The following is a 27,689-nucleotide window of genomic DNA, read 5'->3' as shown; positions in this document are numbered from 1 at the left end:
TATATGTTTATATGTTTATGTGTGTGTATATACATACATATGCATTACAGGTCAAATATATATTTTATTCCTTATGAACATAATAATATAATTTCTCTGGAATACAAGTTTTGGAATTGGATGCATCAACTATGTTATCATTGCATATACAATATTTTAATTTAGAGTTAGACATAAGAAAATAGAAATGAATGTTTTGCCTATCTCAAAGGATTAAGAAAATACTAGACAAACACTAATTTATACAAATTAATACTAAAAAGAAAACAAGATTATCATAAAATATGTATAATATGTGCAAAATTCAATATATATACATGTCTATGATTCCAAGAAATAATTATATTTCCTGGAGGAAAAGCTAAGCTTATTTAAACCAGTATAGGTAGTTAGACGTTACGCCTGGAAAACATAGATTGTCGGTACAAGATCCACCATAACTTGGAGGACAAGATGAACATGGTACTCCTACTTTATATGGTGCCTCTCCAATCCAGTTGCCCCTAGAAGGGAAGAGAAAAAAGCCAGCATTAGTAGTATCCATGTATTTTTAAAAATTAGATCATCTTTAAATACATGCTCACATGAATTCACGTGACGATCTTTTATGAAAGTTTATTTTAGAAAAGCACCAAAAGTTATATTCATTTCTTATTTCAATAGTAACTTATTCTTTCTAACTTGCTCTCTAAACACACTAGACCCTCCATAGTTGACCAGGCCCCTACATTGAGCACCTCTTTTTTTTTATTTTCACATATACATGTGTTTATTAGGTTTCCATTTTTTGCCTTCACAAAATTAAAGAGGCTTAAAATTTAATAACAATAACAATGTTTTAGATAAGGATAGAAACAACAACCTCGTAAAGAATGAACAAACATAAATACATTCATAAAAGAAATCAGACTTGCTGTATCGAAATATTAAGCAATAATAATGATAATAATACCAAGAAAGTAACATTCACACTGTCAAATAAGGGCATGTCTATTATAGAATGCTTTGACTCTGAGATTCAATATGGAATCATCAGTTAACTTCTTTTTTTTTTTTTTTTTTTTGGCGGGGGCTGGGTTTGAACCCGCCACCTCCAGCATATGGGACTGGCGCCCTACTCCTTGAGCCACAGGCGCCGCCCAGTTAACTTCTTATTATTTTTTTAAAGTCTCAAAAAAATAGACAACTAATATTTATAAATAAAAGTAAAAGATAATTTCTAAAAACAGATCATGCCAAATCTTATAGACAATAGAAAAAGAAGAAATACTTCAAAATCATTCTACTTGATCTGGGTACACCTGATATTAAAATTGGAGAGAATATATTATTATAAAGGAGAAATTACAAATATATTTCACTTATAAATGAGGATGGCATATCCCAGACAACATATTAACAAGTTGAATTAAAAATTAATGTTTAAGTAATATACTTTGGTCAAAATTAAATCCACTTTATGTGAGAATTAGTCACTATTTTCTTTTCTTGTCTTTTTTTTTTTTTTCTTCTTTTCCTTTCCCTCACGGACTCCCTCCTTCTCTGTCTGGTCTCCCCTTCCCCCGTGCCCCACTGTGTCATTAATTGTCCTCATATCAAAGTTGAATACATAGGATTCATCATTCTCCGTTCCTGTGATGCTTCACTAAGAATAATGTGTTCCACATTATTTGTTGCAGCATTTGTACTAACCTGGATGGAGGTTGAGCACCTCTTTAAGCTGGTTTAATTTTCATAGACTGGACACACACCACATGTACATATCAGTACTGTAGGCCTCCTTATGTTGACCAGCTTGTTACAGTCCCAGGTCAACTTAGAGAGGTTCTGATGTACTTTCTGAGTTAGCATCGTCTTAATCTACAGATAAGCACTAGGGCCTCACATTGCATGGGTCATGGGACACCAGGCTTATTCCACTCATCTCTCTCCTTCTACAATAGCTTCTCTAACCACATAGTGAGGCCACACTCCCTTTAACTCCCTTTGTTTAAACTCATAGTAATGCTCGTCGAAGGAGGGTAACCAAACAAAACAATTGTTAGTATTTTCTGGGAGGCTTAAAAATGATGAAATAAGTAAGAAGTTACCATATATGCAAAAAATATGTTCCATGTATATATGTTCAGAAGATTTGTTCCTAAAATTGTAAAATATTTTAGATTCCTAATCTTCATAAAATAAGGAGATATGGAAAACTTTATGTGTGGTCTAACGGTATAAATTAATATCTCATCATTTTCATTGTGAGGCAAAACGGCTCACATAAACAATTAAAGGTGATTCCAAAATCTTTTTTATATGTAAATTTATACCTAGTGGGTGTTTTTAGCTAATATTAGTTTTTTTGATAATGCTCAACACATTTAACTGAATTACTTTGTGTTGTATTTTTCTTTGACCATATGAATGGCCATGCTCATAATTATAAACCAAATTTAACATTTAGAGGAATTAAAAACAGCCATGATGCCTTGTAGTTATTTAGCTCTTTTAATGATAAAGGAAAACGTAATAAATGTATTTTTGGTAGTCCAGTGATTAGTAACTAGAGTATCAGGAAATAACAGCACAGGCAGCAACGTGAAGGAAAGTGGTCAGGAGAAAACAGGGTTATCAGTGATAAGTGGGGTGGAGGACAATAGAGAAGAAACCGAAATAAAACCAAGTAGTAACTCGTAAAGTGTATCTACAGGATAAAGTGTCTCTCTAAAAAGTCAGTTAAATATTCTACAAAATATCTACACAGGAAAATTCACCCATAAAATGAAAAACTTGCTAATTAACAGGTACAAGTCAAATCTACCAAGTATAGAACATAAATGTCCTAACACCATAATCAAGTAAATGAGGCGAAAGCTATATTAATTAGTTTGATGTAAGCACTCCAAATTGTATTAAAAAATCAACACATTGTACTCCACATATGCATAAATGTATTCATGATCTATGTGTATATAACATAATAAAAGGAAAAATAAATAATAGCTAGGAAAAAATCATATTACAAAATAACATGTTATTTTAAAACTATCCACCTCAATTAAATTTATTCTACATTCCACCCTAAGGATAAACTTCCTTGAGCATAATTTTGATAATGCCATGTGATTGCTCAAAAATGTTTAAGAGGGCCCATTATCTTTAGTTTAACTCCCTCTTTTATCCTAATCCTGGACCATTCTACATGAGGGCTGTCCAGAACTATCCAGCCATTGTTAATACTATTTTTCATATTACATGACTAGATACTTTCCAGACAGCCCTCGTATTTATGTTATTTCCCTCTATGTATTTAACCAAAGCTATAAATGTATATGGACCTAGCCTATGAGATCTTAATTTCACATTTTTTTACTTTACACATCTTTTTGAAATTCAGGGGTACTTTTCTTTGTAACAGAAAATTGGACTTTTATTCCATGTAAAATTATTTAATATTATATTTTATAATAATATCAAAATATATCAAAAATATTAATTTATAATTATATTTTAAATTTTTAAATATTAAATTGAATATTATATTTTTAAATATTATATTTTATGTTTTATATTATATTTATAAAAACTGTAGATTTTATTAAATAAAGGACCTTTATATTCAATAGTAAATCAACTGTTTTTCTTCCTATTCCATCTAATTCAATTCCTCTCTCTTTTCTCTCTCTTAAGTTGTCCGCTCTTTGTTTTCTACTGAAAAAGTTAGACTGAGATAACTTCATAGTAGCATTGGAAGAATTGTATCTATTCACCCACCAGGCTGGATTTTCTAACTTTCTTCATTAGGTAGGTTCCAGAAAAATCAGTTGTTTTTTTTTTTTTTAGAACTGAAATAATGCAATAATCTTAATCTCTTGGGCCTATAAACTGATAATATTGCTCATCAATACTAGAAAATTCTAACTATTGACTGAAGACAATAATTAAATGAATGAAACAAGAATCGGTTAGATCATTTGGGTGCTACTTGGCCTATATGTCAGGGAGACAAGATAAACGCTTAATAGAAAATACAAAATGTGAAACTAAAATTATCAAACAAATACTCTGTTTTAATGCATTTTTTAATAATGCAGAAATGGTTTATTTTCTAAACCTTCCCATTCTAATAATTATGAAGAGGGGATCACAGGGAAAATCACTATTTTTCTAACTTTGTAAAAACACTGCCACTGGCACACTACCATATAAATGAGTAATGCAGTTATTTGTAAAACATTTTCTCATTCCCTCCTCATGCTGGAATAGCTGGAGGAAATCTTTGTTTGGGACTTACTTTGGAAGACACCAGGAGTGTCATAAATCGTTTGCACATTTTAATATTTATTACAAATGGGAACAGAATTGTGTATAAATATTGGAACATTTTATCATCTGAAGAGTTATTGTTATCAAGAAGGCATGTTATCTAATGTTGGTAAATGTTTATCCTCATATTATAAAGAACGTTCGTAAGTACAACCATATTTTACAATGTTTGATAAATTTTAATAAAATACTTTATGTATGCCCTAGGATGAAATTACTGAATTTTTAAAATCTAAAATATAAGAGAAGAAAGAAGGAATTCATTCCCAATGTTGCTTTTTCAGTGAAAAAGATAAGCCAACATTCTAGCACTGATATATGAGAATATTGTGGTACTGATAAATTCCCTGAAAGATTCCCTTCTGAGATCTTTTATATAACTATTAAAAGACTGCAACATAGTCTTTATGTTACAATTATTGTGACTAAAAATGAGATAGTATTGAGAATTTAGTGATTCTGAATGTCTCAGATTGTTTTGCCTATAATTTTAGCCTAGTACCCTCGTCCTTGTGAAAAGAAACCTTTCAGCTAAATATTTTTCAGGAACAATTGCATGATGGTGGATTTGAGGATTAAAGGCCAGGATGGCTAAGTCTTACTCATATTATATACCTGTCAATAATGCCTATTAGCCTGGAGAATTTTTTTTTTTTTTTTATTTTTGGCCGGGGCTGGGCTTGAACCCGCCACCTCCGGCATATGGGACCGGCACCCTACCCGTTGAGCCACAGGCGCTGCCCTGGCCTGGAGAATTTTTTTTTTTTAACTTTTTATTGTTGGGGATTCATTGAGGGTACAATAAGCCAGGTTACACTGATTGCATTTGTTAGGTAAAGTCCCTCTTGCAATCATGTCTTGCCCCCCAGAAGGTGTGACACGCATCATTAAAGGATCCAGGAAATAGAATCCATCCAGGTACTTACTTTGGGGCATAGTTGCACACCAAGTAAACTGCCCGTCGCCATACGGATCCCCAAACATTCATGTTTTGGCAAGTATGAATTGCACAACCTATCCGATTGGAAGAGGCCCAAACCATCTGTGAAAATAATACGAAAGTCAGAATTAAGACAATCCATGCCCACCAAAGCAGTGAGACTTTTTAAAAAAGTATAAATTAAAATAAACAAGGCGGGTGAAATAACCTGTGTATAGTGTGTGCACATGGGACCAAAGCATCTCATAGGACATCTGGGGTTGCAATCCTGGGGATATGGAAAAGCATAATCTTTCACTTCATCATACCATGGTTTGACCAACTGGAGAATAGAACGATATCTAGATAATAAGGGAAAAAAAAACACAAAAGAACTTAGAGTATAGCAGTGGTAATATATAGTGGACTCACTAAATTGCAAATGAATTTAATAATTTCTGCAGATTATTCATGATTATTCAAGAGCATGTTCACCCCTCAAAATTACCATCACCGCCTAGTAGAGTCCTCTAATTCTCCAAACAGGGCTCACCATGAAAATGCCTGGCATGAGAGCAAGTGGTTCTGTATTTATCTTTGTATGTGTGTGATCATTTCAAAACAAGAAAATGCAAACATCACAGGAATCAGCAATTTCTTATGTAATCCACTTCAAACATTTTAATAAATTAAACTGATTGAGATATAAGGAAAAAATGAAATGAGTTTTACTTTTATAACTCCTCTTCTATATGCAACTTTGGATTGCTTATAAGATTCTCATAGGGGAAATAATAGTACTCTTGACTGTCCTTCCCTATGTAGAGGAGAATGGGTCTTGGGAATGTTGGATAATGACATTCCACAGTGGTAGAACAATTATCCTGGCCATGCAAATATCTTTTCCTATTGTTGCACACACCTGCATGCGTGTATTTGCACATATATGTAAATGCATACATTCTGTAATTTATTTACATGTTTATATACAAGTGTATGCAACTATGGGACGGGTGCATACACACATACATACAAACACACAAATAGTTTCTGCCATACTTATGGGACTTTTTCCGGAGGTAGAAGTAATAGGATATGGTACATGCTTGAACCTTTGTAAGATTCTGTGAGGTCAATGAAAAATTCAGGCTAAGGGAGGGTGTTCAAAGGGTGAAAGAGGAAACTGGCTTTATTAGGCCAGTTGAATCATTCTTGAAGACATCTAAAATACAGACAACGCATCAGCACTTAACACACAGTGAGGACTCAATTCATAACAGCTGACGTTATGTGACATTGATCTCATTCCTCCTGGAGTCATGAAGATGAACTGCGTCAGTGAAACTACATCTTACCTTCCAGTTCGTACAGATAGATTTTGGCCAAAGTATCTCAGTAAGTAAGAAGGTCCGTGGTCCCAAATGCAAGTAGCGGCCCAGGCCTCTGCAGATTTTGCAAGATTTTCATCCCAGACCTGTAGGGATAAAAACCTTCAGCTTTACTGGGTTTGCTAGTAACAAAAAAAGTAAGAGGAAAAAAATAATGGTACTATTTCCTAGAGTCCATTCAATTATGGTGCCTGAGACTATTTTAACTAAAAGAAAAACATATTTGGCACACTGTACTCAAAGTTCTATAATGCAGTATAGTTATACTACAAAAAAACCTCTTTACAGTGTCATTCAGATATCAGCTGTAGTAAAGAATAGGTTGCCGGGCGACGCCTGCGGCTCAGTCAGTAGGGCGCCGGCCCCATATGCCGAGGGTGGCGGGTTCAAACCCAGCCCCGGCCAAACTGCAACAACAACAAAAAAAAATAGCCGGGCGTTGTGGCGGGCGCCTGTAGTCCCAGCTGCTCGGGAGGCTGAGGCAGGAGAATCGCGTAAGCCCAAGAGTTAGAGGTTGCTGTGAGCCGTGTGATGCCACGGCACTCTACCCGAGGGTGGTACAGTGAGACTCTGTCTCTACAAAAAAAAAAAAAAAAGAATAGGTTGCCAAACATACTGTACCTACCGTCGTGGTTAACTTGGGAACATCTCATACCTATCACTGAAATCTGAATCTAAGAAAGTCAGGTGGTGATCCTAAAGGTCATTTCCACCTTAACAGAGAGCCATACTATCGTATATTTAAAAACAAATATAATCAGATTGATTTACCAAAATTAATAATGTCCAATATTATATTGCAACTTTTAAAAGCCAAACTGTTTTATTGTATAATAAATCCCATGGATCCTTCATATGTTATGTCATTTGAATCTGTAATAGTAGTAACAACAGTATAAGAATTTACATTTTTAGTGGTATGAACTGCAAACAAACTATGATAAAAATTAACTTGACAGGCTCGGCACCGTGGCTCATGCCTATAATCTAAGCACTCTGGGAGGCCAAGGCAGGTGGATTGCTTGAGCTCAGGAGTTTGAGACATCCTGAGCAAAAGTGAGACTTCGTCTCTACTGAAAATAGAAAACACTGAGGCAAGAGGATCTCTTAAGCCCAAGAGTTGGAGGTTGCTGTGAGCTATGATGCCAGGGACTCTATCCAGGCCACAGCTTGAGACTCTCTCAAAATAAAAAAAAAAAATTAACTTGATAGTGCTACATAGGGTGTTATAAAAATCTAGTGCATTAAGGCTTAATAAAATAAACTAAGAAAAATAGTAACTGTTGTCCTTAGAAAAGGTAGCTAAGTTAATAAGGTAGCTAGTAAGTTTTCTTTAATTGAAAAAAAAATTGTGAAACAAATTAGAATGGGCCTTAAATTTAACATACATTCATATTAGTTACCATATAGATTGACAAGCTCATTTCCATAACTGTGTGGGGAAATCAAGCTCGAATTTGTGGATCTGCCAATAATGAGTCAGCTCTAAAAGGGTAATCTATTTCTTAGCAAATTACCAGATACAGAAGTACCAAATAGAGAATATTTGTCATTGTTACACACAAATAGAGAAAGAAAAATTTTCGAAAGTTCTCCCTTATGGGAATATTATTACTGATGTATTTATCTGTTGAAAAGAATTATTTTTAAATTGTATTTATAATACTTACATATTATTCTATATGAAAAAATTGTGCTCAAATTGTGAGGAGATGATGATTAGTATTTTTTAGAAAGTACGTCATTATACAAAGAAGGAAGTGACAGGTTTATAATTACCCAAATTTATAAGGGGCTCTATAAAAGATGAATAAATGGCCTTCTGCTGGTCTTTGTTTTCCTTCTTTTTAGAGCCTCCCTCATTTTATCATTCTTTTGAGACTTTCTCCTCCATCAGGTTGTGTGAAGCGATGCAAGGGTTCATACTCATAACTTTTAGGATTTTGAGTAAACTCATGGAACTGCTTGATCATAGGAATGAAAGGTCTTTATTTTCCCCAAGGATAATGAGTGACATAGATTTATACTGATACAATAATGTATGTAAGTTACATGAAATTAATTTAGTGACTTAGAAATGTAATAATAAAAAAACGCAAAATAATACTTGATCTCACAGCTTGGCGCCCGTAGCTCAGTGAGTAAGGCACCAGCCACATACACCAATGCTGGCGGGTTTGAGCCCAGCCTGGGCCTGCTAAACAACAATGACAACTGCAACCAAAAAATAGCCAGGCATTGTGGCGGGTGCCTGTAGTCCCAGCTACTCGGGAGGATGAGGCAAGAGAATCACTTAAGCCCAAGAGTTGGAGGTTGCTGTGAGCTGTGTTGCCACCGCATTCTACCAAGGGGGACATAGTGAGACCCTGTCTCAAAAAAAAAAAAAATTATCTCTTCAAGAGACCTCTCACACCAGGAGGCCATTGTAGATACCCTCAAAGAAGATTTACTAGATAATCAGAAATTGTTTAAAATTAGAAAAAAAAATCTCTTACATAAAATTATCTAAAATTGCATAAAATAAACTCACTGACAAAGTTCATATAAAATTGGAGTGTCCTAGGCCTGAAATGAACTTTAAAAAACATTTTGTTTGGCTGATAATGAATTGTTCTTCTAACCAAGTATTAAGGAAAGATGGATTTATGCAACATTGATTGCAGCTCACCAAAATACACAATAGTACAAGTAATTCACAAAGGAATTTCAGATGGAGTAGCATCAACAAATTATGTCCCCTAAAATATTCTTAACTAATTGAAGTTACTTGGGGAAAAATACATGAAGGCATTACTCACATATTGAACCTAAAGTGTGAAGTCAGATCTCTGATTGCTAAAATATCAACACAGCTTGGCACAAATATCACTAGCCAGAAGATTCATCTGAAGAATCTTGCGCTCTAACCCTATTCCACTGATAAGATCACCTGTGCCTGAGAACATGTCAGTCATTATCTCTGTGTCCCAGAAGACTCTCTGTAAAATGAGATTGGATAAGGTCCTCTCAGGGTCCCTTTCATCTTCAGCTTTTCATGACTTAAATATATCTGAGCAGCTCTCACATCAGTGCCAGGGAGATCTGTGTTCTACTGGTCTGTGACTTGCTCACTTTTCTTTACACAGAGAGGAAAGCAGAATTCTTTTCAATATAATTAAAAATATTTAAGACATTTCTGTTCCCTTCTTTCACTATGTGTATGTATATCAAAACATGATGTTGTACACCTTAAATATAAACAATGAAAAATAAAGGATAAAAATAATACGTTGAAGGCATTTAACAATTTTAAAAGGAATCCACTGTAGGTAATTCTATCTTTATACTCACCCATATATTTAAAAGCTAAATATTGAGTATGTCAAAGAGATAAACAGAAAGGTCCATGCCTGAAAAATATCTTACAAGAGCATCCTTTGTTAACTATTAAAAGGGATTTTTCTGTGGAGAAAATGTGTTTAGTGTTACATATGCGTAAATTTTCTTAGATGTTTCTATGTCAAAATATTGTAAGTAAAATTGTAGAAAAGGTAGCTACAGAAGAGGAGCGATAACTGCTTTCTCTCTCTCCCTGTGGAAGGGACTCCTGCTTATCTCCATGATCCTGAAGGAAGGTTCTGGGACCCCTGACAGGCACTAGTTAGGTCGGGCACAGGGAACTGGATGACTTAGTTCCACCATGGGAGACCTAACTGGGCTGCCCTCTGATGCCCACTGCAGGGGCAGTCAGAAGGCCTTATGCTCTTTCTTGCCTCTTGTTGCCAGGCAGGACTCACACTCACTCTCTAGAGAGGGGAAGACCTGGCTTGAGTAGGAAGTTCTAAAATTGGGGGATTACATTGTATTATCTAGTAAAGTTGAGATCTGCATGTATTATCTCCGTCTTTCTCCATTGATTACAACTCCCAGGGAAAGATGGGTAAAGGATTTATCCCTTAATAACCAGTGATATGAAAATTTTTAACATGATGAGATCTTTGAGGTTTGAAAATAATAAGCAATGATAACTTTATTAAGGAACTATATTAAGAGAGGTTAATGGATAAAAATATACGGTTTGATAGAAGAAATATGACCTAGTGTTTGATAGATCAGCAGAGTTAACTATAATTTACAATCATATATTATATATTTCAAAATAGCTAGAAGAGAATAATTCAAATGATTCCAAAATAAAGACAAATATTTAAACTGATAGATTTCCTACTAGACTGATTTGATCTTCATAAATTATATGAATACACTAAATATCACATGTACCCCCAAATATGCATATCTATTATGTAGCAATAAGAAATAACTTAAAAGTGATTATAGGTTGTCAACCAAAAAAATAGAATTCCTTATAGAATCTGTAAGGACCTATGACCTTATTCTTTTCCATCCAGAAGTTCTAAGTTGTAATGAATTATTAACAGTGAAATCATTGAAAAACTTTAACAACCTACAGAAGTTCAGGGAATGAAGTTGTAAATTGTATTAGACTTGATTTATAAATTTCTGAATGCTTGATGGGCAATATTTTGTTGGATTTCTCTGAGCATGTCTGAGAATACCTATGTGACATTTATTTTAAATAATTTTACCATCATACCCTTTAGGGGTATCAATCAAAGAAAGAAGGCATGAATGTGCACTTATTTCTATGGGACGTGCAGTAAATATGCAATGTATTGTTATCTTTTGTTGGAAAAACTAAACACTAGAAACTTATTTAGCTTTTATTCAAGCACATTCAACATTCTGTCTCTCCACTTCTCATCCCTCTAAATGGAAAAGTATTTTCACAGAGAATTTGCTTGCAAACACTTAAAATCTTTCCGCTTAAGAATGAAGCAAAAATTAAGAATATTATGAGAAAATATGCGAAAAGATTTACAGAACCCAGTAGAAGTTGGATATTATGATTGAATTAGGTAATTTACAAAATGAAAATGGATCAAAATGGTGTCAGAATATGCATATGCTTATAGATTTTCCCTTTGCTTCATATGGTTTTCTTCCATTCATTGTTATTAAGAGCTGTTCAGTTGGTCACTTCATAAATCAATTGATTTGGTGTTGGACTGAAATATTCACTGTAAGCCATTCTTTGTATAAAGGAAGTTAAAGATAACTTGAACTAGTCAGAGTACCTTGTCTGCAAAACAAAAGAATGGAAACCACATAGCCAGACTAAGACATGAGAGATACCCCAATTCAAACCAATGTTATTTAAATATCTAAAAGAATTGTGATGCCAAAAGATAAGTCCTAGAAAGAAGATGAAAAGAATGTGATTCTTATCAAGTTCTGAGATCTTTATGGCTTGAGCTGAAGAAATAGAAAATCAAGTCAAAAAATGCTTTTGCATAGACAAAGGTTGCTGACAGAAGAATTTGATGATGTGAATCCAACCCAGATATGAGATTGTCTTATCAAATGTTTTCTTAAGTTTGGGGATCCACTACATAGTGGCAGCCAGGATCATAAAGCACACTGACGTCTGAAGTTTCCTTCTTAAATTCCAGCTGGTATCTCTGGCCAATAGAAATGCAATAAGAAACGAGGCACTTGCCCTAGAAGGTTCATTGCAGAACAATCCACAATCACAAGGGTGTGGAATCAAGCCAAGGTGCCCGTCCATGTGAGAATGGATTAATGAAATGTGGTATATGTATACCATGGAGGACGACTCAGCGACACTCTGGATGCTGTTGGAGACCATTCTCCTAAGTGAAGTATAAAATAGATGGAAAAACAAACACCACAGTTACTCACTATTAAATTGGAACTCGCTGAACAGCATGCATGTGCACAGATGGGAGTAAAACTCTGGTGATCAGGACGAGGGGTGGAATCATACCTCACTGGTACAATGCACACTATCTGGGTCAAAAGCACACTTTTCACTTTGACTCAAGCGGTGCAAAAGCAAGCCATGTGACCTGAACATTGGTACCCCCACAATATTTTGAAATAAAAAAAAAATGCAGTAGAAATGAAAGGCAACCCATCTAGAGGTATGGGACCATACCCTCTACACTTGTGACATGACATTTCCTTTTTCCCTTAAATAGATAAAATCCTTTAACTCCAAATATAAAAATTAAGTGTAAAAGTGTATAAAAGATCAAATTTAAGGTTTTAAAAAATGGATTTTGGGGGGCGTAAAGAATCTGTGCTTATTTGATATTACTAATATTTGTAATGGTTAAGAGAATGTGGCTTATTAGAGTAACATGTTCATCATATTTTTGCACAAAGTATATAAGGAAGTAATTACTTAAATTCATGATTTCAAGTTGAAAATGATAAGAAAATCTATTAAATGTTTTAAATAATATCGCAAAATTTAAGAGAACTTAAGAGTCACTGTACTTCTTAGAATTATATGACTTCATTAAATATGAGGGAAATATTATCAATAAATGAGTTGAAATACTAGAAACGAAGATTGATTATATGAAATCTATAAATGCAGCTTAAGAAATTTAATTTTTAATTTGTAACAAACATTAAATAAATGTGATTGCACAAACTTGCTTCATTTATGAAGGCAACCTAAAGATTCATAAATTAAAGCTGAAAATTTAAGAAAGAAACCACAATATGAATTTTGAAAATTAAAATAATCTTTGAAAAATCTATTTTGCACATAAAAACTATCTTCAAACACATAAAATGCTGTAAGTAAATGTATCACATGTTGAATTTTTGAAGACAGATTTGAAAATTGGCTATTGTCCTGGGTGCTATGATAGCAATGGCATTGGAGATAGTGTGGCATGTCCTGTAGGCACATATTTTCTTGGCTATTTACATTTAGATAAGATGTAAAGCCATTGAATGAAGACAAACTTTAGTTTTTTTGTGTGCTTTCCCTAGGTCTGTTTGATCTTTTTCTTAGTCGGAATAGGGAAAAGTGCTGCCTTACAGATGTGAGAAATGGCCTTTAAAAAAAAAAATTAAGTGATGCCAAAATTATTTACCCTGAAGGTAGCCAAAAGCGTTAAAACCTTTCATGGACAGGACTGCAGTTCTGTTTTAAAATTGGTAGGTTTGGGCGGCGCCTGTGGCTCAGTCGGTAAGGCGCCGGCCCCATGTACTGAGGGTGGTGGGTTCAAGCCCGGCCCCAGCCAAACTGCAGCCAAAAAATAGCCGGGCGTTGTGGCGGGCGCCTGTAGTCCCAGCTGCTCGGGAGGCTGAGGCAAGAGAATCGCTTAAGCCCAGGAGTTGGAGGTTGCTGTGAGCTGTGTGATGCCATGGCACTCTACCGAGGGCCATAAAGTGAGACTCTGTCTCTACAAAAAAAAAAAATCAAATAAAATTGGTAGGTTTATCCTCATTAGATAGAAATGCCTGTGAAATGGCCACTAAGGGAAACGGAGCAGAATAGGCAAGCACCCACACTTCACCAGACAGGAGGGCGGCCCTGGCCCTGATTAGGAGGTAAGGAGGCGGGGGAAGAGAAATGGCTTTCATGGGAAAGTTTGGGCACATTGATTAGACTAATTAAATGCGATTGAAATGGTTCTACTTTGTGAGAGGAGAAGGAGAGGGTTGATGGAATTCGATTTAAAAATAAATCTTTCCTCCAGCCTCAAACAACATAATTGCAAAACAAGGGACCGTATTATGTATGTTAAAAAAAAAGAATTAAAAATTAGACCCTAAGAATTTTTTCAATGTTTGAAAGAAGGTAATAAAGATTTGCCTTAGATAAGATGAATACTTTCTTTCACGTAGGTTTTCTTATCTGTAAAGGTATGAGGTAAGGTACACATTTTTTAGGGGCTGATTTATAAACTGAATTACTATCAAAATCATCAATATCTTAAAAGCAAACAAATTTTTAAAAGCCCTCTCTTGAATGCTTTTCCTTTACCAATAGTTATGACACCCTACTCCTTACTTTCGCAATGAACTTGCTTGAGAGAGGATATTCCCAGCTTCTCTGTTCTGCCCTAAGCCCACCTTCGGCAGATTATCTACCTCAAATGCTCTAAGGTCATCAAAGGTCGCCTCCTGCTCATCACTGACTGGTCTCTCGGCAGTTTCCGGCATTTCTCACCACTTGCTCCTCTGGACACATTTCTATCTCTTGACTCCGTGACTCCACACTTATTTTGTTTTCCTCTGGCTGCTGATTCTCCATCTATTTGCTGATTCCCCCTCACCTCCCAAACCTCTATGTGCTGGAAGTTTCCCAGGGCTCACTTGGAACACCTCCAACTTTTTTTTTGGCCTCTTGGCTTTATTTACATTTCCTGCCTGGGTAACCTCCTCCAGTCTTATAGATTGAAATATCACTTATATCTTGATGGTGTAATTCCAAATTATATCTCTGGAGCTCTACCTCTATCAACACATCCAAAATTAAGCTGCAGATATTCACAACCTTACCCCCAGCCCTCCAACCCAGCTGCTTCTGTCGTCTTCATCCTATCAGTGAATGAAAGTGCCCTGCCTCTAGCTCAGGGGTCAGCTAACTATGGCAAGTGAGCCACATCTATCCCATTGCCTATAACATACTGATTATGGCTGTTTACTTGGTGCAAAGGCAGAGTTAAATAGTTGCAGTGTAGGCCCTACGTCTTGAAAAGCTGAGCATATCTACTATCTGATCCTTTACAGAAAAAGTTTACTGACTGCTATCTTTACTGCTCAGGCCAAAATGTTATTGGAGTCCTTTGCACTCTTTTTTCCATAACCTGTATCTGCTCAGACAGATCTGTTGTCCCTACTCCAAAATACTGTATATCTAGAAGATAGCCATTTATCAACACCCGCTGTTGCTACCTCCTTCATCAAAGCCACCATGATTTGTCATCTGGACTATTGAAAGGGACTCTTAACTGAAGGACTGGTCAATAAAGCCTTACTGTGTAAATTAATGAAGAATAGGGAAAATAAAAACAGTCATAACTTTGATAAAGAGTATTTAAATACACTATTGGTTAGGAAATCAAGGAAAGATGTGTCCAATGCTTTGCATCTATGTAGGGTTAAAGGTGCGCTGGAAAACTGTACTTTGGTCAAGTGCTTTGAAAACACCAGAGCTTCATATAATATAATCAAACTCAAATGACTGGCTTCCAAAGATAATCTGGTAATGACCATGGGAAAAGTGATAAGGGGTATAAGATGACACATGGCAACTGCAGCTTGACTTCTGGATAGTCATAAATCTGTCTAATTGTCCCACCCAAAAAGCCTACTCCTCTCCAACCCATTGCTGATAAGTGGAAAGTGGGCCCTCAAACTTCCCACTCCTGGGGGTAATCTGGAAACCCTGATGGCTCTAGATATTTACCATTTAGGCAGACAACCTAGAAACCCTGATTGTTTACATAGTAGCAAATAATTTTTACACATGTACAACTGTGTGCTTCAACATTGTGCACAGCAAACTAAACATGCCTATTGAGAGGTATAACCTCTGCTATAAATTATCATTACCACTGTTACACTTACACAGAAGACTTTTCTTCCCTCTTAATCTTCGTGTATGGAGGCAGGCAGGACTGACCATGGAATTATCTTTGCCCCCAACTGCTTTATAAGAGAACTTACCAAATAGTGACTGCTGCTTTGTCCTTAACAATTCAAAATGCAAGAAATGCAAATTTCCACATTAACCAATACAATACTAAACAATTAATTCATGTAGATAGTCAATAAATTAATATTTATTGAGAGGCACTGAGTAGTTTGAATTAAAATTTCAGGGATTGACAGACAATAAATACTAACAAACAAGTAAATAATCACAAATTATTTTACATAATACAAACATTTTATATACAACATGCATATATAACATAATATGTATATATACATACACACACAGTTCTTTAATACAAAGAAGCTCCAAAGAATCACGTGCTACTTAAAATTTTGCTTCTTTGAAGTTTTCTTAGTCAATTGCACATACTCCCAAATGACGGTCATTCCATGTTGTAGATATCTGTACTTTTCCCATCATGTCCGCATGGTTTCTAAAAGTAGGTGTCTAATATATGATGGTGGGAGGAGAATGTAGGCGTGGGGAGAGCCAAGGGGGAGGGGGTTGGGGGCACCAAGGTGTATGACACACCTCTTGGGGTCGGAACATAATTATAAGAGGGAATTTACTTAACAAATGCAATCAGTGTAACCTAATTCTTTGTACCCTCAATGAATCTCAATCTCAAACAATAAAATAAATTTTTAAAAAGTAGATGCTGAATGATTTGGCAAATGAAATTATGTGATGATATGGAAATCATTCTTGTAATAAATCTTTTTTTTTTTTTATTTTAACCTATTCATTCCTTCAGTGTATAGTCTCATGACAAATAAGTAGATATTTGAGCCACATATTATTTTTCTCAACTCAGTTTTGGGTCCTGAACCATTATCTTAAAGCACATATTAGAGTTCTCATCAAGGAAATAACTTCAGAATCTCCTGGGGAGCTTTTGAGAAGGCAGGTGTCTAGGCCAATTCTGGACCTATCAAATTAAACTTTCAAGATTGGAGACTTTGAAAGTGTACTTGGAAAGTGACTCTGTGCTCTACATGGTTTTATTAATGAAGATATCAGAGGCAACATATGGGGAAAATATTTGTGTAACTTTCTGAAAATCCAAATCTTCAAAAAGAAAAAAAATTTGTAAAAGTAAGGCAATCCCTTTTCGTTGCTACAACAAAACTTTACATTACTACATCGACTCTACATTTAAAATACACCTATAGTACCGACAAGCAACTTGGTCTATGAGAATATAAAACAGCGGAAGAATGTGCCCATCACCAAATCTTCCAAGCTAATTTTAGGATGCATCCTCAGATGTAGAGCAACTGCACAGTAATTTGTCATCTCTGCTCCGCACTGGTTAGATCACACAAACACTAGACATCTTGGTGTCAGAAGAACACACACATGTTGGAAACCAGTGAGGGAGGACAATGGGCGAGGGGGATTCCTTGCTCAGAGCTACAAGGCTTCCTACAAGGCTCCCAGTTCCCAAGATGATCTGGCCGGCACTGGTCAGGTGTGCCCATGTGGAGTAAGGGGTGAGTGGTGAGTGCCTTACTTTTCCATTTCCTTAATAATACGACATTAAGAAATCAAAAATGGAGGTTCTTTGGGTGGCCTCCATGATAGCCTGTGTTAGCAACACTGGGATGAGAGAGATGGTATCTGAAGCATGTAGCACAAAAGGGCTGGAGGCTTGGAGAGGGCTTAGTCACTGGGCTGGTAACACAGAGGTTGTCTTCCTCTTGATAAACCATTCTAAGACTTGACACTCATCAGGCAGAGGTTTCCTGTATGGTTTCCAAGGGGAGAAAGATTTGATTCCACATGAAGAGATTCTTTATAATATTCAGTGATGTCCTCAGACAAAATGAACACAGAGAAATTCTCCTCCAAAGGTTCAAAAACAGGAGCGACGCATACTTGAAGGGAAGCACGTACTGTATTGTTCTTTAAAGCGTGGACTTGCTGTCAGAACCACATTCTTAGCATTTCGATTTATTTCCTCTGGGACCTTGGGGAAATTACTTATGTCCTCTAAACCCAAACTTCAAGTTCACAATATCTAAATGAAGAAAACTGTCCCCATTTCTCAAGACTTGCAAGGGTTAGAGCAGATGGTGACTGATGACTAGTCAGCACAGGTCTAGGGTGGCCAGGGTGCACTAAATGACAGCTATTATTATTGTCAGGGATTTGGGGGTGTGGGTGGAGTTAGTGAACTAGAAAGTTGCCTAAAATGGAAAACAGAGAGTTGCCTGAATGTGAGAAACATCAAGCATTAATTTCAACTAAGCAGGCAATCAGATAAAGTGAAAACAATGAACCCGGAGGCAACCAAATAATCAGAAATAGAATTGTGAGGAGAAAATAAGGAGCTTATTTAGAGACAGTGAAAGCTAAATATTAGGGAATATTTTACAAGTTTTAAAACTTTTTCATTGTACTGCTTAAATCCCTTTTTACCATAGCTTTATCTTTAAATTTTAAGACCATTTGTTAATGGATTCTGGCAACAGTTCTCCTTTCCAAAGAAACATAATACCCACCAGCTATCATTGAATATTGAAATTGTGAGCCAGGAAGACATTTGCATGTATGGTTAACTTTTTTCCACCAATTTAAAGTTGCAGTATTTTAAGAACTGATTTCTGTTTTGTTGAGCTATCCTGTGATACCCATTCAAATCCCATATCTTGCCATTGCCCACTTGGTCAGAAGAATTCAGATGCCTTTCCACCTACCTAATGCCTGCTGAGAATATGATCTCCCTGGAATGTAGAGACGGATTTAGTAGAATGTTCATATTTAACTAAATTGTGAAACGTGAATTTGATGCACTTTGTAGTAGAGAAAAAAATAGTATGTCCTTAAGTAACATTTTTGTAACATATTATGTACTTAAGTAACATTTTTGGGCGGTTTCAGTTTAGAGGATGTGGTGTGAATTTTAAGGGATTTTATGAAAAGTTCAGTCTAAAAACACAACTTGTTGGGCATTTTTCCATATTTGTGTCAAAAAAATGGTTGGTCCCTGATCTTAGAGGCTATGGATAACATGAACTAGAAACATTCAAATCTCCTCTCTCCAAAACTCAAGAGGCGGATGTATTTTATGCCACATATTTTTCTTGATCATTTTAATACTGTTAGTTTTTATCTTCCTTGCTCCCTCCCATGCCATTCTTGGGAAATTTTAATAGACAACTAAATATGTCAAGTTCATAACTATTAAATGACATTGCCTGGCTATTAAATAGTTTCAGATATACTCAATTCATGACACGAGGCTAGCCAGAGTAGTTAACTTCTATTCTGCTCAAGTTCTTCAATTAGTTTCCAAAAAATACCTGGTCCTGAGTATGTCAGGAGGACTACTTAGGCCTCTGAAACAGGTTTTGGACTAGTGATTACTTATGTGTCAGCACTTACTCTCCAAAAAAAAAGTTAACATTTGATTGCAAAAATTCTTGAGTAGATTCCCAGGCATAAAATTATCCATCCATGCTGTCTCTATGACACTCCGCTACCTATGTTATGCCAGGTGGTCCATTTTGACAACCAAAACATATTCCTCTCCAAGATTCTTTGTAGAAGAATGTTTCCTCCCACACCCTAGCTACTCTTTTCAACCCCCATAGGTGTGTGCCCTGGGTGATAAACCTTAAAGGCTTAAAGCATTCCTGAATTTTGCTTTTTATCTTGCGTTTTCTAACTCAGAGAAACTTAATTATCCTTGCCAGAAACAGAGGCATCTCCTTAACTTGACATCGTATATTCAACTTCAGCATATTAAATCACTAACTCCTCCTACTGATTTGCACCTTACGTATTCCCAGTTCTAATTCCCTATGTTACAGCCCTACTGGCCTAAAATTAGCAGAAGCTACAGTTCTGTCCCACCAGAATTATCCTAACAGCCTCCTACCTCTGCCTCCCCTTCCAACACCACCCTCACCCTCTGGCCCTGGCCAGAGGACCTTTCTGAAACGCGAGTATAGGATTACATAAACTTCCCTGCTCAAAACCTTCAATGACTCCCCTTGGTCTTAGAATAACATTCAAACATGTTTCTTGTGCTTTCTTCCACTTCATCAAATATCACTGTCTCTTCTAAACCTAAATTCAAGCCACATCAAAGTTTTATCCATGCCTCAAGTGTAGCATGTACCTTCTTAGAACATCCTTCTGTCCCTGCTCTACACTCCTATTTCCTTAACTCCATGCTGTATTTCATATTTACATGTTTCACATTTAAAGTCATTCCTCTCAGAAGCCTTCTCTGCCCTCCTATACCCGACTGGGTATAGGAGGGCAGAGAAGGCTTCTGAGAGGAAGGTCAGGTCTTCTCGTGGGATCCCCGAGCACCCTACTTCAGCACTCGGCTCACTCCCTTGTCTAGTATTCACAGTACTTCCCACCAGAGAGCATCTCTTTGCTCCCCATGGAATCCCTGGACACAGCGCCCAGCACGTGAACAAATACTGTGGTATAAGTAATTGGATATTAAATAACTCTTGCCCACCAGAGCACTGCAGTCACACATTCTAACTAGAAAGGGTTAAAAGACCTCATTCGGTTGTTCCACAAATAATTACTGAGTACTCTCTGGGAGAAAGGCATGATGAAGCTAGATTCTGTAAATACCCAACAGCAATAAAATAAAACAGTTTTTCTATACCACTATGTGTGGAGAGATATCAATTGTCACCAAAAAGCGTGTTGAACACCAGGAAATACAGTCACCATCTATGTGGCCTACTTGTGCTTCACTGCATTTCTGCCTGCCACCTGATGATGAGGTTGTGAGTCATACTGTGTCGGGTTTTTACATTCACACTTCTTAGGACCTCTATTGAAAATGGTAATAAACAAAACACTCTGACATCTGGCTGCTCCCTAGGTGGAGAGCTGAATAAATGTCAAGAAACCTTTCAAGGTCACTACCCTCTTCATTCATACACAAGTGATGCTAAGCAGCATGCATGCCCCTTGGAAGAAATTCCTACAGGATGTGCCCAGTCTTTCTTTGAAGCCAAGACACTGACGAAGATCTACATCCAGGAGAGCAGGAATGCAGAGTTCTGAATGTTCTGGAGAAATGCCTTCCTGTCAGAGATTGTTCTCAGCACACCGCTTACTGACAGCTGCTCCCCGGAGGCCTTCCAGTGGCCGTGAAAGCATTCATTGCAGAGCTTTAGATCAGACACATCAGATTTTTCATGTTTATAACAAGAAAACTGAGTTATCCTTCCCATATGAGAGGAAATGTGCCATCTGGGACAACATATGGCTTCATTAAAATGTGTATATATGGATACACATGGCCAGTGTTTATCCAACTACTGAATAAAGAACAAAAAGTCTATATTATCCATGTTCACCACCACATGAAGCCCAAATAAACAAAATCAGTATTGTTTTTTCGTTCCTAAGTCATAAATTATCATTCTAGGCAAGTGGTTTATTGGTACTCTCCAAGGATGGATTAATCTGTTCTCCATTCATTCATTCAAGTCATGTTTTCTGTTACTTTACTAGCAGGGCTGTGACTTGGAAACCAGTATTTTTCTCTTTTCCGGAAGAGTATACAAGCCTTATTCCTTTAGTTCTGCAAATAATGTTTGCAGTACAAGATACGTGCATAAATAAAACGGGCCATTATTATCAATATAGTTATTTTGGCTTCTTGAAATTGCATTACACATTTTATTTTTTCAGTTTTATGGTGGTCAGTTAATTCCTATGATCCTCTGGACTAAGACTGCTATCTCTAGCACACAATTCAGTTCATTGCTCCTGCCATCACTGTATATAGGTGCAGCTGTATGCTTCTTCCTTACTTTTGCCTGAAGAAATAGCATTGCTGACTCAGTGGTCACTACTTCTCTGGTCACTTTCATGGCCAATATCAGCTCCATCAACAGTCAGGGTCATCTTTCCAAAATGTACCTCTCCCCCTCCCTAGAACCTTCACAGTCTCCCAATTGCTTTTGTATTAAGGAATCCTCAATCTTTTCCCAAATGCCTCCAATATGTGTCTAAAGTATACTAAAGTTTTTCCCTCCTAGTGATTTTGTTCACGCATTGTTTTGCCAGCTGTAATGGCCAAGCCTGCCCTTCCTGAATGTAAAGCTCCTCCTCTGGGGAGCCTTTCATGATTTGCCAGCTAGAGATTAGTGCTTCCTTCTTTGACTCCTGCATGGTATTTCTCTGTCCTCCTTTTATGACGTCAGTCTTACCCAGAAGTGTATTATACTGAATTATACGCTTAGTGGTTTTGTTTTTACTGCATTGTTTATACTATAAAGACAAAGTTTTTTTGTTATTTTGGATCTCTTCCTCTCATGGAGGAAACTCAAAGTTTTTAAAATTAATTTATTCAATTGACTTGAATTCAGAGAACATCCTACAAGTTTTACTCCACGTGGGTCTTGCAATTTTATTCTTCTGGAGATAATTCTTACTCTGAAAAACTCTTGTGGTTTGTGGTTTAGAGTCATGGTTTAAGCCGCCTTTAGGAAGAATAAAAAACATCTGGTGCCCAAGGAGCTCTGGAAATTAGTCAATAAATTAATTGTAGAACAGAAGCCAAAAGTAAAGAAGTTTCACTTGCGTATTTTAAGTTCTATCTATATTATTTTTCTGTAAAAAAAAATTGTTTTAGAAAATTAAATATTTCAAGTAATGTTTTTTGCTTGTTTGACTGATTTTTTACCAAAAGTGTGGACAATACATCCAAAGAAAATACTACAGAACCAAAATATAAACATCAACACCCCACATTTAAATTGTTTTGCTTTATTTAGTCAAATCTATTCTGTTTACTATAACCCAGTACTCAAGGAAGGTAAAGTTAATCGAAAGGGCTTTTTATTTCAAGTGTGTGAGACAAAACATTATTATAAATGATGAAAGAAATTTCTATTAAAATATTTGTAAAGATATTGAAATTGGTGCTACTTATATAACAATTCACAACGATTTCAACTAAATTCAACAAATAATGGTTGATCATCTACACTCAAGAAATTGTCCAGGAAAATAGAGAATCAAAGACAAATCAACATAGACTTAGGGCTCTAAAAGCTCAAACTTAGGAAGTTTGCAAGAAATTCGCAAATAACCATAAATTAGGTGATGGGAAAGATATGGCAGGCATAAGGGGCTGCCCCAGTTCAAAAGAAGAGAAATCACACGTGGTCATGGGTATAAGAAGAATTATGATATCAAAAACTTGAAAGGTAGGTTTGTAAATAAAGGAACAAGTTAAGAAGGAGACTTTGGAGGGAGAGAAACTGGTATGGTCAAAGACTCAGAAAGTTGTAGATGAAAGGGATTACAAATCAAGTTGGTGCCATAGAAGAAGCCCTGAGCCAAAGAACATACTCTAGGAGGCGCTCTTGAGTGATATCACTCACTGAGGACAGTTAGAACATGCTGCTGATGACTCAGAGCACAGATATGTGTGAGGTCATCATCGTGAGGGGTGTCCTATATTTTGAGTTTCATAGAACAGGTTAGGAACAACACTAGCTTTCACAATCCTAATCAATATTAAACAAGTTAAACTGCAAGTAATCTGCATTTTTCACCTAGCCGAGGTGCCTTTTATATCTCTTTGGGTCTTCACAAGGGACCTAGATTATTTTTGGTGGCTGATTTTCTCAAAAGTTCCTTCTAATTTATCATTTCACTGAAATGAACACATTTTTCTAAATGAACTAATTGTTTTTCTCCTGCCTCCAAGCTTTTTGTCCTGGCTTCTTTCTCTGCCTCTGTCCCCTGGCGTATTGGTGTGGCTCCTTCCCTCACCTGTCTTAGGCCCTTCTCAGGGAAATCTTCTCTGAACATCTAGTGAATACCAAAACCTCCCACACCTTCCTCATTTTTCTTCATAACCTTATCACTTTCTAATATCCTATGTAATTTATTTATTCATCTGGTTTATTGTCTGATTCCTTACCCAGGGGACCCAGATGTATGTCTGTGTTTTTCATGAATGTATCCACAGTGCTAAGAATAGTGCCTAACGCACAGTAAATGCTCAAAAAATATCAAATGAATAAATATCTGTGTGAATGGAGTAAATGAACAATATTTACGTATTTGGAACAGTCCCTATTTTACTTTATAATATTTACTGTTCTGACTACTGCTTCTCATTACTTTTACTGTATCAAGGAGGATGTATAAACTATCTCCTACATAAATAGCATTGTATCTAGTCCTTACAAATCACATATAGTGATTTTGATATGTAGGAAGAAAATAATAAGAAGGGAAATATAAAATAGAGTATGAATACTATAGGCTTTAGCTGGCATTTTAGGGAGGCTTACAGCTTCAGGGGTTTCCCTAATGGATCATTTGCTACATCTAGCAAATAAAAGAAATGCTCTACACTAAAGCATGGACTTTGGAATTGCACAGACCTAAATGCTAATTCCAGCAATACCATTCATTATTCATACCACCTTTTCCTAGTCAGTAACTTTTCTGGTTCTAAGTGATTTCATGCTTCAAATGAAGATCACAATCTTAACCTCACATGGAGAATGAGAACTATCAAATGAGATCATCCGTGGAAACAATTAGTCAAGTCCTTGGCACAAAGAAGCAATTAAATAAATGCATGGGGAATTAATTAATTCTTGATAAGTGGGGAAAATGTAGCTAGAAAAATTTGGCTTCATTTCAATCTATTTTTACTGTGTTGTACCTTCCTCTACTTTTACTCATGGTGGTCCCTCTACCTTTGGTATAATAAAGAAGAGTAAATTGTATTATTTATTGGTTATGTATATTATCCTTCTCATTTTAAGATAATAAAATTGGGCTTAGATACATTAAGTAAGTTGCACAAGCCCACAAAGTAGGTGGCAGAGTTAAAATTTGAACCTAGATGTGCCCACCTCCTAAGCTGGCTCAGCAGTCTTGGTCTTCACCTTGGTTTGCAGAGTGATGTGATCACTGGAAATTCTTTAAACTCATGGTCAACACTATACTTCTCTAAGCTCACATAGAATCTTATTCATATTTTTTCGTAATTTCTTAAACTCATTTGTTTCTCTTTTTACATGTCTACATCAGCTTCTAGAAACATCTTTTCTGTGTAAATAACTCTTTCTAGTTTTTGGTCTTGAATGGGCTTTCACTGAACACTTTCACAAGAAATTCAAAGAAACTCAGAGAAGTTAATGTCCTTGAATGTGTATTTAGCTATGGGCTATGGTCTGATTATTCTACTCTTCATTTCATACATTCATCAGAAAAACTCTATGTGGCAGATACTACCTTTATCCTTCCTATGAGAGATGATGAAAATGACATCCAGTGGTGGGAATGTGTTCACACATTTTGTACTTCAAGACTAGGGTTTGAACCCAAACATTTAGGTCCCAGGGCCTCATATTCTTAATCAGGAGCCTGTCTTGCCCCTCATACACTAGGACTGATTACATCTTTCCTTTTTTAAAATAAATTCTAGGAAAATGCATTTTTATAGAGTCTAAACTGTAGTTTGATGAACTATGAAGTACAACTATTCAGTGAGTCTCATTTTTATTTGGCAAAGACTTTTATTTTTCCTATGACCCTGGCATCTGCAACTAGTCAAACTTAAAAAGCTCATTTATGTAAAGAGATTAATCTGCAATCTGATGGCAACTCCAAATTTTAGTTCAGCACCTATAAAATTGTTAGTGATACCAGTTCCCACCCTCCCCATGCCAATTTGGAAACCCCATGTTGGTGACCACAGGCTCCCAGCTGCGATCATGTAAGATTTTGGATTTTAAATCACAACCTTGCATATAAACTCAAAACCAAAAATTATCATTAACAAGACTTTTTGGGGGGGGTACCAACTCAATTTTTTTTTTCACTTCCTAAGTGAAATGACTTAAACATAGTCTATTTTTAAGCAAGAGCAAAGACTGTTCACAGTAAGCTGGAACACTGTGAGAGCTCCCTGGCTTCCCTGTTATCTGGAGCACAAAGCCTTAAATCACAAGGAGGGAAAAGTCAGCATATTCTCTTAGAAAACAAATAGATTCATGTCAGTAAGAGCTTTGTCCAAGAAAGGGAAAGACACCAACCCAGAGAATAAATCACACACATGAAACCTACAATTTTAAGAAATAATCTCAAGAACTGTTTTAAGTGATACACATGACTACTAGATAAAGAAAGCACAGAAAAAGTTCCATGTGAAATACTTTTTTAAAAAATAGACCTTTCAAATTTGATCAATCAATATACCCCACTTTTTATCTATATTCCCTATATAATGTAAGATTCCCCAGTGGTTTTGGAACTCCAGAAAAGAAGTCTCTATAGATTGTCTCTGTCACTGTCTCTCTCTCTCTCTCTCTCTCTCTCTCTCTCACTCTCTCTCTCTCTCTGTTCCCTTGCTCCTTCTCTCTCCCTTTCCCCACCCCAATTCTATGATGGAATAGTACTTAACATTATTAGGCACATAGGAACCCTCCCTGAGTCAAAACGAGTAAGAAGCCCATATCCCTTGACATGTCAACACTCATGGCTCCTTCAGGTTTTTCTAACATACAGTTTAAAGCATTCTCACTCAAAACTCAAAGAAAAAAGATTTCTTCTTACCATGTATTCCATGTTTGCTGCCGGTGGGAACACTTTGCCCCGAACTTGATTATGATAATCAAGAATAGCGATCATGTCATTCTGCGAAATGTAGCGCTTCCGCCTGGCTTTGGGGATATCCGCAGAATCTAGCTGCGCTTTCAAAGCTGCTTCAATATCAGGGAAATTATTGGTTGGCGGGGATGAGTCAGTGGAATTGAGTAAGACGACGGTGCTTGCTTCACAGAGAAGGCAGAGCAGGAGCACACTGCTGACAGCAGAGATTGCTATCATTGTGAGGGCTGAAGAAGAAGAGGCCGCGGACTTTGCTTTGCTTTAAAGCAGAAAGGTAGAGTTAGGGTCTATGAAAAAAACAGGGCCAGAGACTAGGAATTTATAAATTTATCATTGGGGGGCATTTTTTGATTTGACTTTCTAAAAAAATCCAAACAAATAATTGAACTCAAGCCTAGGAGATAACCTTGAGTCAAGTTTTCATTCTGTTTAGTATTATGAGGCAAACTCCTAAGAGGAATTTTTAAACTAGAGAAAAATAAACAGCGTGACCATTAACCCTAAAATGAATGTGATCCATTTGCCCCAAATGCCTGAAGCACAAAATGCATTACTGCATATTTATTTTCTGTGGGAAATCTTTAGGAATTGAAATTCACCTTGACAGTGAAAAGGAAAAATGCATTACAGGTAACAACAGAGAATGTGCTGCAATGTCTTCCAAGTGATAGAATACATACAAAAAAGTTATAGTACTCCAATCTCATTTCTCTTAAAAAAAAAATGTGAGCTACTTTAAAATCAATGCATGCAATATAAACTTGTTGAGCTAAATAGCTTACCTCTGCACAATGCCAAAATGAATATATTGTTCTTCCAAAAATTTAAAGTTCTTTGCTATGTTGTAGCATGGACTCTTGTGAGAGGAGTGTATCTTACTACAAACTCTCAGAGA

The 27,689-nt window shown here is 36.3% G+C and overlaps 1 protein-coding gene across 1 annotated transcript; it reads right to left on the bottom strand.

Moving 5' to 3' along the window:
* Nucleotides 1-203: 203 nt before the first annotated feature.
* On the bottom strand, nt 204-27,689 carry PI15 (peptidase inhibitor 15). The gene is made up of 6 exons (XM_053559272.1): nt 27,577-27,689; nt 26,741-27,053; nt 6,586-6,704; nt 5,460-5,592; nt 5,238-5,353; nt 204-503 (listed from the first exon to the last, which is right to left on the bottom strand). The coding sequence occupies exons 2-6, from the start codon at nt 27,011-27,013 to the stop codon at nt 368-370; spliced, it is 777 nt and encodes a 258-aa protein (XP_053415247.1). The 5' UTR covers nt 27,014-27,053; nt 27,577-27,689; the 3' UTR covers nt 204-367.

Source organism: Nycticebus coucang, chromosome 13, assembly GCF_027406575.1.
Source record: "Nycticebus coucang isolate mNycCou1 chromosome 13, mNycCou1.pri, whole genome shotgun sequence".
Classification (NCBI taxonomy): domain Eukaryota; kingdom Metazoa; phylum Chordata; class Mammalia; order Primates; family Lorisidae; genus Nycticebus; species Nycticebus coucang.
This window is presented reverse-complemented; position numbering and strand designations above follow the sequence as displayed.

Coding starts and splice junctions, on each gene's coding strand:
- PI15 (XM_053559272.1), bottom strand. CDS start 27,013: ATGATAGCAATCTCTGCTGTCAGCAGTGTGCTCCTGCTCTGCCTTCTC. Junction 6,705..26,740: donor CAGCAAACATGGAATACATG/GTAAGAAGAAAT, acceptor TTATCCCTACAG/GTCTGGGATGAAAATCTTGC. Junction 5,593..6,585: donor CTATCTGTACGAACTGGAAG/GTAAGATGTAGT, acceptor CTTATTATCTAG/ATATCGTTCTATTCTCCAGT.